General features: G+C 35.6%; 2 protein-coding genes across 2 annotated transcripts in view; both read left to right on the forward strand.

Moving 5' to 3' along the window:
* LOC116181334 (probable G-protein coupled receptor B0563.6) overlaps positions 1-14,719 on the forward strand; it is a 34,262-nt gene that overhangs the window by 5,314 nt on the left and 14,229 nt on the right. The gene's annotated exons all lie outside the window — the stretch shown is intronic.
* LOC116181336 lies at positions 1,812-4,534 on the forward strand. Its single transcript, XM_031501663.1, has 5 exons — positions 1,812-3,616; positions 3,728-3,976; positions 4,037-4,208; positions 4,266-4,326; positions 4,385-4,534. Exons 1-5 carry the CDS (start codon positions 3,599-3,601, stop codon positions 4,437-4,439), a joined length of 555 nt encoding a protein of 184 aa, XP_031357523.1. The 5' UTR covers positions 1,812-3,598; the 3' UTR covers positions 4,440-4,534.

Below are 14,719 nucleotides of genomic sequence, written 5' to 3' on the forward strand. Positions count from 1 at the left end.
GAAAACACCTATTCGAAATTGGTCTCAAAACGGCCTTAAACGAGAGTGTTACGCGATGCAATTGATACACAATTTTGATAATGTAATGCCCTTTTAGAAAAAACAAAAAAATTGGAAAGTCTATGTCGGGAAGGTGTGTAAAAATGGCCCTAAAGGTACAGGAGCGACTTATTATACGAAAACACCTATTCGAAATTGCTCTCAAAACGGCCTTAATCGAGAGTGTTACGCGATGCAATTGATACACAATTTTGATAACGTAATGCCCTTTTAGAAAAAACAAAAAAATTGGAAAGTCTATGTCGGGAAGGTGTGTAAAAATGGCCCTAAAGGTATACTTATTATACGAAAACACCTATTCGAAATTGCTCTCAAAACGGCCTTAATCGAGAGTGTTACGCGATGCAATTGATACACAATTTTGATAACGTAATGCCCTTTTAGAAAAAACAAAAAAATTGGAAAGTCTATGTCGGGAAGGTGTTTAAAAATGGCCCTAAAGGTACAGGAGCGACTTATTATACGAAAACACCTATTCGAAATTGCTCTCAAAACGGCCTTAAACGAGAGTGTTACGCGATGCAATTGATACACAATTTTGATATCTATAATTTATTTATAATGATCTTTGCATTAGTGTGATTAGTGGATAAAATTAGCAATTATTAACATGTTCGAATAGATTTTTAATGACAGCTATTTTCATGTAATTAATTGTAATCAATTTCACTGTTCTAATAAATTACATATTATTATGGTGGACATAATTAGCAATTGTTTGTTAACAGATTCAAATACAGTTTTAATGTCATCGCGATTATTCTAATTCTCATCAAATCCACTGGTCACATTTTTTGAATTCTGACACCAAAAAAATTGTATATCCGAAAACTGGTACTTTTAAGAAATGGTAGTATGATATTAAACATATAGATTCAAAAATATGTACATCTCGAGTAATTTTCGTACTGCTTGGAATTGGACGATCCGGGTATTTTGCGCTGAAAGTGAACAACGCATTTACTTAACATTTCTAGAATAGAACCACTTTACCGTTTTTTACCTATGCTGCAGTTGAATACATTTTGTAGATAATAAAACTTAATAATTACTTATAGTAATATTCCACTATGCAGATAATTTTGACTTGCAAATGGTGGTGTAAAAGATTTTATTGTTTTAAATGGTCCATTTGGGTCCAAATAACATGTATTTGAAGAGTGCACACAAATTTTTTTCCGGACCAACTTTTGCAGCCAAAAAAACCTTAATGTTCGGTATTTTTTCAGATTTTCGCTTAAACCTCGAAAACGGTCCATATGTTATGAATAACACTTCTTTATAGTAAATTAAAGAAAACAACATTCTGCGTCGATAAAAAAAAAACAAACAAAATCGGTCCAATAAAAAATTTTTTGGCTGCCAAAGGTTGTGTGTGCACTCTTCAAATCATGTTATTTGGACCCAAATGGACAATTTAAAACGAAAAAATCGTTTACCCCAAAACGTCAAAATAATGGAAAATGTAGGCGCTTTTGTTTGATTTCACAATTCCATGGCATTACCGACTTTCTAAACGCCACAGTTTTTAATTTTTCGGTTTCTCATTTTATAAAATAGAAAACAAAATAACTCTCGCCAGGAAAGATTGCCGGTCACAGCACACCTTGTGTTGATCTGAAATCTATGTTTTTCTTAAGATGCGAGCGACTTCCGGAATAGGATGGGCCAATGTTGAACGAAAGGTCTTTTTGTTCAACATTAACACGATACTATCCCGGAAGTCGCTCACATCTTTAGAAAAACATAGATTGTAGACCAGGATCAAGTGTTTTGTGACCGTCAATCTTTCCTGGCGAGAGGTTTACCTATGGTATGTACGGATATACTTTGTTTCTAAAATTATTAGGGAATCCAATAATCGGAAATTAAAAAATTACTATTGAAGATATAGATAAGTGTTTTATTTAAAAGTATGACAGATGAACTAATTTATTTGCTTACTTATGTACCTAGATCCTGATAAAGCCATATTTCCAACCTTCAAAATAAATTATACAATATGTACAAAAACCAACATGTATTATCGTATCGGAGTATATTACCATAACTTTTAACTCGAAAACAGTGCAATATAGCAAAGACCCAAAGCAAACTACAGTGTTGATACAGATATACACATGTGTTTTTCATTAAATAATTGTATACTCTTAGAGATAATATTACAGCGTTAAACGGACAATGCCCAATAATGTTTATGACAATACCGTCAAACAAAATGATCGCAACCTATATTAAAGGTATATGGTATATGGTGACAACCCTTTACTGTTTTTCTCATTATTGCCCTTAGGTTTTTAATAACCAAGTACATTCATATCTATAAACATCCAATTTACTACTGATTGGATACAGCATCTATGTATCCACAAACGGCAAGGCATTATAAGCATGATGCCACAAAAATTTATGCATGTATTATCTGTACTCAATAAGCCCGTTTTGACTAAAATATTTTCAAATGTATACGACCTTTAGTTGTATACTGGAGGTTTGACTCGCATGGATGCCCTAATTTTTTCTCACTTTCTCAATTTACGCAAAATTGCGAGTAATTCACTTATAAATTTCCTTTTATAAAGCAAATAAGACATTTTTTCAGGGTTTAAGTCAATAAGACTTTACTTATATAATATGTAACAATTGCAATTGTTACCAAATGTATACCGTGTGCTCTGGAGTTCACGGTAATTTTCGCAGATGTTTAATTGAGAAACCTTAATTTTTTGAATGAACCCCCTTTTTTCTGTTCGACAATGGATTGAACACAGAAAATTGAGGGTAGTATCTACAATAGCTGCACAAATTCGCCGAGCTCTTCCGTTTCTACAAAATTTGTTCGTTTTAGGTATCGGGATGTAGGTACATAATTGAAAACTCATAGTTTTCTGTACGAAATCCATTGCTGAACAAGAAAAATGGTTTTTCAGTTAAAGAAATGAAGCCATCGCATTTTTTATAACTGCAAACAGTATTAGGTATAAACAAAGAACAGTTACTCATGGTTAAAAAGGGATTTATTATCTAAATGAGTATATTTCCTAAAAATTTCGAAAAAACGCACAAATCATTGAAAAAAAAATGATAGTAAAAGAGAAAAGGGTATATAATTATAAAACTAACACCGATAATCTAACTTTTTTCAAGTACCTACCTACAGATGTTGTTTTCATCATTGCAATTACTGCAAAGGATATCAACTCTATTGATAGCAACTTTTTATAAGGTACCTAATGCCTCTTAGAAAAACAAATAAAATATGATAGTCTATGTCGGGAAGGTGTTAATGGCCCTAAATGCAGAGGAGCATGTCACAAAAAACATCGTAATCTCCAGCAATGCAATTAAAGACCTTTTCACTTTCACTAATTGTGCAGTAATTAATAGCTTCCAAATCGTAATCACGTTTATTGTTAGTATTTGGTATAAATAGGCGGCCTAAATTACTTTAATTCATTCAGTTCTTCATAGTCTGACCGGTACGTACCTGCCTATAAAATTGTAAATTGTGTGGAATTGGAGCCTGGAGGAACGAACGATGCTTGTCATTAATAACGTAAGTACTATTATACACTTTCTTAATATGTTGTTTTTACGTCTTGTGTAATTTACCACACACTAAATAACCCCCTGTTTTATATCTAACTCATGGTTTATTTTGTTTCAGAACGAAGTGACCTTGTTGGGAGATTCTAACCTCAGGAGACTGGCCACTGCCCAGTTGGGCCGAAGAGCCTCGACCTATACCTCTGTAAGTTCCAACCGCAGAAGGGTTTTTGTCGAGCTGGCCATAGGTGGTCAAACGATTGGCCAGCTCCGGAAGAGAGTCCTTCGAATCCTGCGGCAGGGCGAGGAGTATAGGTACCAGCTGGGCCGAGAGGTGATCGTGCTGATTGGCGGAAATGATATACGCAGGGTAAGTACATATCTGCTGTTGTATATAAACATTTATAAACGGGGTTCTTTTTGATTACAGAATGCAAAAATCCGCAGCATTCGCGTAGGGATGCACAGGTTGTTGCAAGATTTGAAAAGGTGCAAGATTCGAGTCAATCTGTGCACTTACCCCACTATAAAACTCCCTCCACTGCAGCAAGACGTTGCTATCCAATTCAACGAGTTTTTAAGGAGTGTGGCGAATAAAAATGGTAAGTTAATGAATATGATTAATATTTTTGTGTATTTATTTCATTTTTGCTTTGCAGTTCACATAAGACTCATCGATATTGCTGTGGTGGTGGGAGACCAAGAGCAGTACTTTGAAGAGTAAGTACACCAGGATTGTATTAAATCATTTGTTTTAAATGCAATTTTTTTGTTACAGGGACGGAATTCACCTTAATATGGCGGGCTTAACTTTATTTAATTGTTTATTGTAAATACGCACATATTGTAAAAATTGGTGATGGGTAGTTTTAGTTATTATTATTGTAGTATAGGTATTGTTAATTGGTGATGGTGGTGTATATGTGTAAATAAACGTATTTTATAACATTGTATATATTGTATTATTGTACTATATGTTTGTAACAAAATAAAAACAAAAAACACATTTGTACCTATAGGTATTTTTCATCGTGCATAAAGGTGACACCAAATTCTCTCATTGACTTATAAGCAGTTATATGCACTCGTTCAATTTTCAGAAAGTCGTGCTATCACCGATAATAATTGTACGACTAGACCACCAGAATGTATTATCCTAAAGTTTTGTTTTTTAACCCAAGTAAGAATGGAAAGTGGATATACGAAAGCTGATAGCAACAATCTGCCAAAAATTGATGTTGGGAATGTTTCTTGCATCAAACAAAGATTTTTGCTCATAAGCAAAGCCCTAACACATTTAAATGTTCGGATACGTTCTACAACAATCCGATTCTCCACCCTGACATGATTTTCTTTTTGGGATATGTTTGTTTGTTTCCTAATAGCGCGGGGAAGCTTCAGTTTTTGTAACAACTTAGAAATTATATTTGTGTTTTTTATTTTTGCGGGTTGTGGATCAATACCACAGTTGGCGGTTAGGGCCAATGAGGAATGAGCTTATGCCCACCCGCTTTGGTGGTGGCCTTTAGAGCTCTAAACATCTACATCTACATTACTTATAGTAAACAATAATTATTTGGATTGGACAACTCATATAATCACGATCAATTTTCACAGGTTCAATTGATCGTTAAATTATGCAGGAACTCACTGGCAAATAGATTCGCAACTTGTTAAAATCCACCTAGATGTTTAAGTATATCAGCGACTTCGTAATCGTAAAGTACTTCCCGATTCCTTTCTGCACAGCTTCCATCCGTCCCCAAGCGAGAGGAAGAGCTCACGAACGGGTACCTCGTCGTACCTATACTAATAGTAAGTTATTACAGTAAATCTTAAATTATTTCTCTAAAATGTGGTAAATTTAATCCCTTTATGGCTTAACATAGGGTCGGCCTCAGATTCTCAAAGGGATACAGGTTGGAATTAATCGCGGCAAACCTTGCCTGTTTGATAAATAGAATTTGAAGATTAAAGCAGGGTAAGTAGGTAGTTACGAATTTATATTTTATATCGATTATTTTCATAAATTAATTAGTAACGAAGTGGATGATCCATATTTTTATATTTGATAATTAAGAAATCTTTGTCTTTCCCAAATATATTTTTCGTACTTCCGAGACTAAAGTGACAACTTCACTCCATTATGACAAGTACTGAAGTGTCACTTTTTGTCCCACCGCGGGATTAAATTTGGACGAAAATCCCGGAAGGATTAAATTACTAACAAGGCAATTTCAGTAGGTTATTCCACATTTTGAATGCGGCACCACTTTTTAAACGCATTGTACTGCTGCTGATATAGTTTTTTGGATTTCGGTGGTATTAATTCTTTACCTAGTTTGGCTGCTTTTTATCAATATCAAATACACCTTTGTCACCCATCGCCAAAATTATGACACTAGCAATGACAGTTTCCAAATTATTTTAGTTACCATAGCATAGGGATTGTCGTACCAACGCAACGTTCCTATGGTAACTTGTTAAGCAGCGATTTTTTGAAAGAACGCGTTCTATAACTCCATATATATTAAGTGTTTCAGTTTCGGAAGTACAAAAAATATCGTATATACCTTGCGACTGAAGTAGTGGTCTTAAAGGTTGATTCTCACGTTTCCATACCATATCCTTTCCATAAGCATTCCAAATTATTATACCTATGAAATTGACCAGTGATATGTGCGTAAGACATTCAGCCGTACGCTAATACACATTCGCCTTCCATATGTGAACGGAAGAGAAAATAAATCTCTTATTAGGCTTCTTAAACTGTTACGAGCACTATACCGCAATTGACAATATCAACGTTTCCTTCAGTTGAATACATCACACACGAACGAGAATAAACATACGGAAGCCAAAACGACAATATTCGGAATGGCAAATGAAGTTGTCTGAATTACACACGACTGAAGAGAAAGTATTGATGAATAAAAATAGTATTATCAAGGAAATAGTTATCGACAGATATCAGACATGTTTGCTGCTCAGTAGGTAGGTACCTGAACAGACCGATACCCACAAAATCAATAGTTGATAGAATTATCAAAAAAATGCGGATTTTAATGCTATTCAAATACCCTAAATAGATTTTCCTCCAAAATAATTAGGGAAGCCAATAATTAACCTCCTTTAAATTTCCATGGAATTTCATATGTCCCGCCTGTCGATGCAACGCGCTGTATGTTCCGTTGTTCCGGAAAACCACAAAAGTGTCCTGTTTTTTCGACACATAGATAGTAAAAAAATGCGGTGTAGGGATGGAAATCAAAAATATTGCAACACACAATCACACATGAACTGAGATGCTTCAAAAAATAAAACCATGATTCTACAAAATTGTTTCCCGTTTTAGCGTTGAGTGAATGATGATGATTCTCAATGGTCTAGGACGTTCTCTGCATACGACTAGGGAAGCGCTTCAATAGAAATTATATGAGTCGAATAGCGTGTAGAGGTGTGGGATTTAGTATAAAATTTTGAGTAAATTGTATTGTTAGGTACCACAGTAAAGATAAAGGACACATCTATGCCTCTATTGTAACAGATTTTTGATTTAATCCAATTTTGCATAAATAATTGTAGAAGTAAGTAAGTACTTGATATTTATGGTATTTTCGGGTGCCGTAGTTATTAATATTTACAAAATATCAAAAATCTGTTACAAGAGAAAGTACCTAAGTATAGAAAAAAGTTTTAGAATCCAACGTGACTGTGATGATGTTACTAACTAACACTGTTTTTGCAAAAATTGCTAAGAGCTGAACCAAAATGCGTAACTATATTTCATGTGCGTACGACGGCCTCTTAACACAGGGAGTAGGGCTTCCAAGTTAAAATTTTTGAGTTTAGAGACCAACCGGGGATATAATGGGATATAATCGTTGAATATTTGAAATTGAATATTAACATTAAATGACTGCAATTTTGGTGGTAAAAATGTAGTAGTACAACCTAAACATAGGAAATCAAGCTTCAACCAAAGAGGAACTTCAACCTTCAAGGCTAATAAGAATATGAAAACGGGCCAACTCTTTCTTACTCAGCATTTTAGATATACAGGGTGACACCCGTTTCTTGGAATTTAGCGACCAAATCTTGATCATAGGCATGGCTTACATTTATTTCTCCCGGGATGACTATCATTAAACGTTCTAGCTGTTCTAAAAGATGATCGATTTTCGGAGCCGCATAAATGAATATTATTTCCACACGTTCAGCTGTAGGTACTGTAAGTCAATAAAAAAGAAAGCAACCAAGATTGCTTAATGAAACAGTTCAGGTTGAAGTTCTTGGCCAATTTGCCATAAATCCCTCAATGTCAACATTTAGTTTTTTTTGTTAATTATTACATTTTTGTTGTTAAATTGTCTTAATGAATATCGACTTTATTGGTACCACTGGAAAGTATTTTTCAGTAGCTTTCCAAGGATGTGTCACAAGTATAGGGTTATACCATTTAGGATTTTTGAAGAGGGGGGGGGGGCTGGGGGGTTAATGGGGGGGTGTTGTTACTCATAACGTCATTCTGGTTCCCCCTCGATATCCCCGAAACGGTTTTGCGCGATTTTAAATACCTTCTTTACTTTGGAAAATATGGCCGATTGCAAGTTTTAAAATTGACACCCCGTAGGTACTCGTAATTCTGACTTGACTTCAAATGAAATTTAATATTAATTTTCCCCTTGAACAAAAAGACGACATTCTGGCGTCACTATTCATTGTTTTAAAATGTTGCAATGTAATTAAGTGAATCTAGTTGAAAACGTAAGTGTATTAAATTCAAACTTTCATTCAACTTCAACAATTAAGATAGGGATAGTAAAATTTAATTACATTCAATTAGAAAATTTCCCTTCGCCATTATATTTGGAAGATTTGAATAGGATTTAGATCGATTAAACTAATTACAGGAAATAGGTACATAATGAATCGCTTAACCCTAATGACGATGAGAGCAATTAGTCTTCCAAAGAAGGTGTATTGGAACATGAATGAAAGAATTTGTTTATTATACTCGAAGTCTTCAGTCGTGTAGTGTGTGGTATCAGAGCTTACAGAGTGTTTTAAAGAAATTTTTTTTCCGAAAGAGTGAGTAGTATCACTACTTTGTTAAGTACTGCTACCTATATCATATCACGTGAGTAGAATTTTTGTACTAGATAATTTTTTTAAATCTAAAATGCCTTTTCAAAAGCAAACCAGTAATTTAAATAGAAGTGTTTTAATAAATTGTATAGTGGAGTCTTTCAAATCAGAGGAAGATATACAATTTCATTTAGGTAACCCCAGTTGTAGAATATTTATTGATAAATTGTTAAACTCAAACGCTATACCCCGCAATTCGAAGATCAACAAAATTCACCGCCGTCAATTTATTTATAATTTGTTACAAAAGGTGGAACGTATTTGGGAACATGATGTAAATGTTAAGTATGAGGTTCGTTCACGTTATAAAATTACCCACTTATCTACAAGGGAAAACATATGTAATGTGCTACATACTGATTTATTTCCTGATCAATCTTTCAATGAGATACATACTCAACTTCCTGATACACCTATTTCCGATAACTTTCAATTATCTGTTCCTAAATCTAGTAACTACGTTCAAGAAATGAATACATCAGCTCCTTGTGTTTCAATTCGTGAAAAGGACGATGTAATTAATGAATATGATCATATTTATATACCTCCTTTAAAAAAATCTTTTCCCAAAAAAACAGGAGTTTTAACAGAAGATACTAAAATATCGTTGAACAAATCAAACTCCCACCACACAGATGAGATTGTAATACCTTTCGCAATATGGACCACAATGTACGATTGTAAAGATGGTGTAATGAAGAAGGGATGGACCGACGAAATAAATAAATTTTTTGAAAAAATATATCCTCTATGTGTGTTATCTTTTAAGTACCATAAAATGAGCGTCAAAGTACCTTTTAAGGCTAAAGCAAAGTGTAAACATTCTACATGTGCAACATTTAATTTTATTTGCAAACAAAATTTAAATTTGCAACATGATAAAGTAATTAAAATTGTCAGAGTAGGAAAAATTCATCATACCAACGAAATTCATCGAAGATTTATTAAGGGATCTGAGAGAGCTAAAATCGCCACGGAACTTTTATATACAGCACCGAGTATTTTAAAATTAAAAAAACTGGGGGCCTGTGACTACAATGCTTTGTTAGCTGGTAATTTGAATAACGCCCCTGACAGTAACATATTGAGAAAAATTTCCAGCGAACAAAATAAGAAAAAAGACCTAGATAGGGATCTATTTGCCCATCTTCAAAAACTTCAAATTTATTTTCGGAAAACCATGAAAGGAAGTAAACTACTAGGTTATATTCAATCTTTAAGTTTTGATCCATTTTTCGTTCGGCTTGTAACGGAAGAGCAGTTGAAACATTTGCGAGCTACCGCGGTAAAAAATAGAAAACCGGTATCATTATACTTAGATGCTACGGGAACCTTGATCGCCAAACCCAAATGGATTAAAAAAAAAATTTTATATTATGCCTTAGTAATTAGAAGCCAAAAGGCGGAATCTCCAATCCCGATTTGTGAATTTCTTACTTCTTCACAAAACATTCCGTCACTGACTTATTTCTTAAACTCGTTTCTTCTTGATGTAATAACAGTTTCCGGCAGCCCCTATTTTCAACATAAAAAATCCAAGAGACACATAATTGGTAAAATTGAAACAGATTTCAGTTTAGCACTAATTCAAGCAGCTTTATTGACTTTTAATAAAATAGATTTAAAACAATATATTATAGAATGTTGGTATTCCATTGGTCCCGCTGCTCAGTCCTTCTATTTTGACAATAATCTAGTTAAAATTCATGTTTGTTCCTCTCATTTTTATCATTTGAGCATAACGAACAGTAAAAAATTTTCAAAATTATTTATAGTCAGGGACTTATTCAAAAAGGTGTTTAGTATTATTATAAATAGTACCAGTTTAAAAGACATGGTTGAATTATTTAAGCATTTTTATGTTATTTTCGCACTTCCAAAGCAATGCACCTATTTTCAAGAATCTTATTCATATATAAATTCATTCACGCGCAAGTCCCAAAGAAAGTTTATCATACCTGAGATTAAATACTGTTGGAAGTATGAAATGGCAGTACGCGATGGTACCACAATAAAACAATGTTCCCCTTTCTATAAGCATTTTCTTCACTTGTGGGAATGTTTGAACCGCGTTAATTTTGAAACAGGTGAAATCCTAAAAGAAAATGTGTTTTATAATATTATCTTCTTTAAATATGTGGTCGAATCCGTGTTAACATACTATCCGATTGTATCTGGGGTAGTTATAAAGAAGCTAGGCTACGTTCGTGACAATAATGGCGTGGTTGAGAGTTGGTTCAGAATTGTTAAGAAAGATATACTGTTAGGAAAGATGAGGAATTTGGCACCAAGATACATTCGTATGATGTCCGAATTAATTACGCCGCGATTGCGCCATGAAAATATATCCCTTAAAACTACAAAGAAAAAACGGAATACTATAAAATGTAAAACTATTAAAGTAGATAATGCCAAAACAAATACTAACGAAGTCAAGGATGAATCTTCTTCTCTAACTACAAAAGAGGAACAATGGGGTAAACGTTCCGAAAATATTAACAAATTTTTCAGCAAATTCTCTGTCGCGCCCCAAGCGATTAATCTAAACAAATCTATTCTTTCTAGTACTGCTAATTTGGACAAATCACCGTCGTTAGCGGAATGGGATCAATCCACTATTTATCCAGAAAGCCTCTGTCCTAAGGATAGTTCTTTCGAAAATACACCTCATTTTGATAAAAGTGTTCTTACCGCTGAACAATGTGACTTGATCAGAGACCATAAAGGTACAGAAGCTACAAACCCTAACACCATTTATTCAAATTGGCAATTATCCGGAATTAAAAACACAACAGTAAACCAATTACCCATTCTAGATAATCATTTAATAGGGGATATAAATTATTATACTGATCGTGATTTTCGATATACAGTGGGTGACTATGCTGGGAAAACCAACAGCATACTGCACGAAATTGATTCAGTAGATTTTGCAACGCTCAATTCCGGTAAATGGATTACCAATCAGGTTATCGATATTTGCTTGGATTTAATCATTGGAAAAAGGACTGATGTGCAATATGTAAATTCCCAAATAGATATATTCCATAATGAGGGCACGAAAATTGATGGAAAAGTAGAGAAATTTTTGTATTTAATTCACCAGAATCAAAACCACTGGTGCTTATTATACGGTGATCTTGTAAATAAAATATTTTACTACATAGACCCTTTAAAATGTAGAGAATTAGAGAAAAGTAGAACGTACTGGCGAAAGTTTAGAAAAATATTAAAGCGAAATGATATATCTCTCACAAATTGGACATGTGGTGTAATGGAACATTTTCAACAAACCGATAGTTCTAATTGCGGTCCAATATGTATCTATATAGCTTGTTGTATTGTTAATAACGAAACACCTACGTTGTATCCTGATCAGTACCGCGATTTCTTGAAAATGTTCTTGTTAATAAATTCAAATTCGATGATCAATATATGTATACACTGCTCACGAGAAACAGCTCCAAAATCTGTTGAACAAGGAATGGTCGAATGTGCTTCTTGTCGTAGATGGACTCATTTTAATTGTGTATTATCAAATTTTAAAATTTATAACATTAATGACGCGTCCCAATTCAGAAACATTACATTTAGATGTAGATTGTGCGATCTAAATTAAAACAGCCACGTAGTATATTTTCCAAATTTGTAGGACAAATGCGAGGGCTGTTGCCCATGCCCATTGAGAGGGTCCGCATTTTTAGGGTGAACTTCCTCCCTGCTCTCAAGACCGTGTTTTTTTCCAAATTTGTAGGACAAATGCGAGGGCTGTTGCCCATGCCCATTGAGAGGGTCCGCATTTTTAGGGTACATTTCCCCTCTGCTCTCAAGACCGTGTTTTTTTTCCAAATTTGTAGGACAAATGCGAGGGCTGTTGCCCATGCCCATTGAGAGGGTCCGCATTTTTAGGGTACATTTCCCCTCTGCTCTCAAGACCGTGTTTTTTTCCAAATTTGTAGGACAAATGCGAGGGCTGTTGCCCATGCCCATTGAGAGGGTCCGCATTTTTAGGGTAACTTCCTCCCTGCTCTCAAGACCGTGTTTTTTCCAAATTTGTAGGACAAATGCGAGGGCTGTTGCCCATGCCCATTGAGAGGGTCCGCATTTTTAGGGTGAACTTCCTCCCTGCTCTCAAGACCGTGTTTTTTTTCCAAATTTGTAGGACAAATGCGAGGGCTGTTGCCCATGCCCATTGAGAGGGTCCGCATTTTTAGGGTGAACTTCCTCCCTGCTCTCAAGACCGTGTTTTTTTCCAAATTTGTAGGACAAATGCGAGGGCTGTTGCCCATGCCCATTGAGAGGGTCCGCATTTTTAGGGTGAACTTCCTCCCTGCTCTCAAGACCGTGTTTTTTTTCCAAATTTGTAGGACAAATGCGAGGGCTGTTGCCCATGCCCATTGAGAGGGTCCGCATTTTTAGGGTGAACTTCCTCCCTGCTCTCAAGACCGTGTTTTTTTTCCAAATTTGTAGGACAAATGCGAGGGCTGTTGCCCATGCCCATTGAGAGGGTCCGCATTTTTAGGGTGAACTTCCTCCCTGCTCTCAAGACCGTGTTTTTTTTCCAAATTTGTAGGACAAATGCGAGGGCTGTTGCCCATGCCCATTGAGAGGGTCCGCATTTTTAGGGTGAACTTCCTGCCTGCTCTCAAGACCGTGTTTTTTTTCCAAATTTGTAGGACAAATGCGAGGGCTGTTGCCCATGCCCATTGAGAGGGTCCGCATTTTTTAGGGTGAACTTCCTCCCTGCTCTCAAGACCGTGTTTTTTTTCCAAATTTGTAGGACAAATGCGAGGGCTGTTGCCCATGCCCATTGAGAGGGTCCGCATTTTTAGGGTGAACTTCCTCCCTGCTCTCAAGACCGTGTTTTTTTTCCAAATTTGTAGGACAAATGCGAGGGCTGTTGCCCATGCCCATTGAGAGGGTCCGCATTTTTAGGGTGAACTTCCTCCCTGCTCTCAAGACCGTGTTTTTTTCCAAATTTGTAGGACAAATGCGAGGGCTGTTGCCCATGCCCATTGAGAGGGTCCGCATTTTTAGGGTGAACTTCCTCCCTGCTCTCAAGACCGTGTTTTTTTTCCAAATTTGTAGGACAAATGCGAGGGCTGTTGCCCATGCCCATTGAGAGGGTCCGCATTTTTAGGGTGAACTTCCTCCCTGCTCTCAAGACCGTGTTTTTTTTCCAAATTTGTAGGACAAATGCGAGGGCTGTTGCCCATGCCCATTGAGAGGGTCCGCATTTTTAGGGTGAACTTCCTCCCTGCTCTCAAGACCGGGTTTTTTTTCCAAATTTGTAGGACAAATGCGAGGGCTGTTGCCCATGCCCATTGAGAGGGTCCGCATTTTTAGGGTGAACTTCCTCCCTGCTCTCAAGACCGTGTTTTTTCCAAATTTGTAGGACAAATGCGAGGGCAGTTGCCCATGCCCATTGAGAGGGTTCGCATTTTTAGGGTAAATATCTTCACTGTTTAGAACAAATTTGTATAGTGGAATAGGCCTACTGGGGATACCACTTAAAAAAAAACGCGCCTAATACTCAACCTCAATGGTGGTGTGGAATAGAGTACAATAGTAATTATTTGTGCGTATAGGTGGGCGTTATAGCGGTAACGATTTGCTATAATGCTATTAAATCATTATTATTATTATGGTCGGTGTTTCTTGTGAGAACTCAGGTCTAGCCGTGCCTAATCGCACGGATTAAAATCAAGTAACGATTAGTGTCTGTGTCTGTGTCTGGTGAAGTTATGTAGGGTTCTAAAGAAAAATAAAAAATAAAAATAAAAATAAAATAAATATTCACACACTCACATTGGAAATCTAGGGATAGTATGTAATTCATACTTACCAACATAGCTATTAATGGCCACAATAGTCAACGCTATCAGGAAAGAAGAAAACAAAACAAAAATATCATTATAATAATTCCTGTAATTTTATTAAATAGTTTATTGTGTAAGTGTTTCTT

Source organism: Photinus pyralis, unplaced genomic scaffold (genome assembly GCF_008802855.1).
Source record: "Photinus pyralis isolate 1611_PpyrPB1 unplaced genomic scaffold, Ppyr1.3 Ppyr1.4_LG9, whole genome shotgun sequence".
In the NCBI taxonomy this organism is placed as follows: domain Eukaryota; kingdom Metazoa; phylum Arthropoda; class Insecta; order Coleoptera; family Lampyridae; genus Photinus; species Photinus pyralis.

Excerpts from the sequence above, each read along its gene's own strand:
- LOC116181336 (XM_031501663.1), top strand. Across the intron at positions 4,209-4,265 it reads GAGTGTGGCGAATAAAAATG|TTCACATAAGACTCATCGAT; the intron begins GTAAGTTAATGA and ends TTTGCTTTGCAG. Across the intron at positions 4,327-4,384 it reads CAAGAGCAGTACTTTGAAGA|GGACGGAATTCACCTTAATA; the intron begins GTAAGTACACCA and ends TTTTTGTTACAG.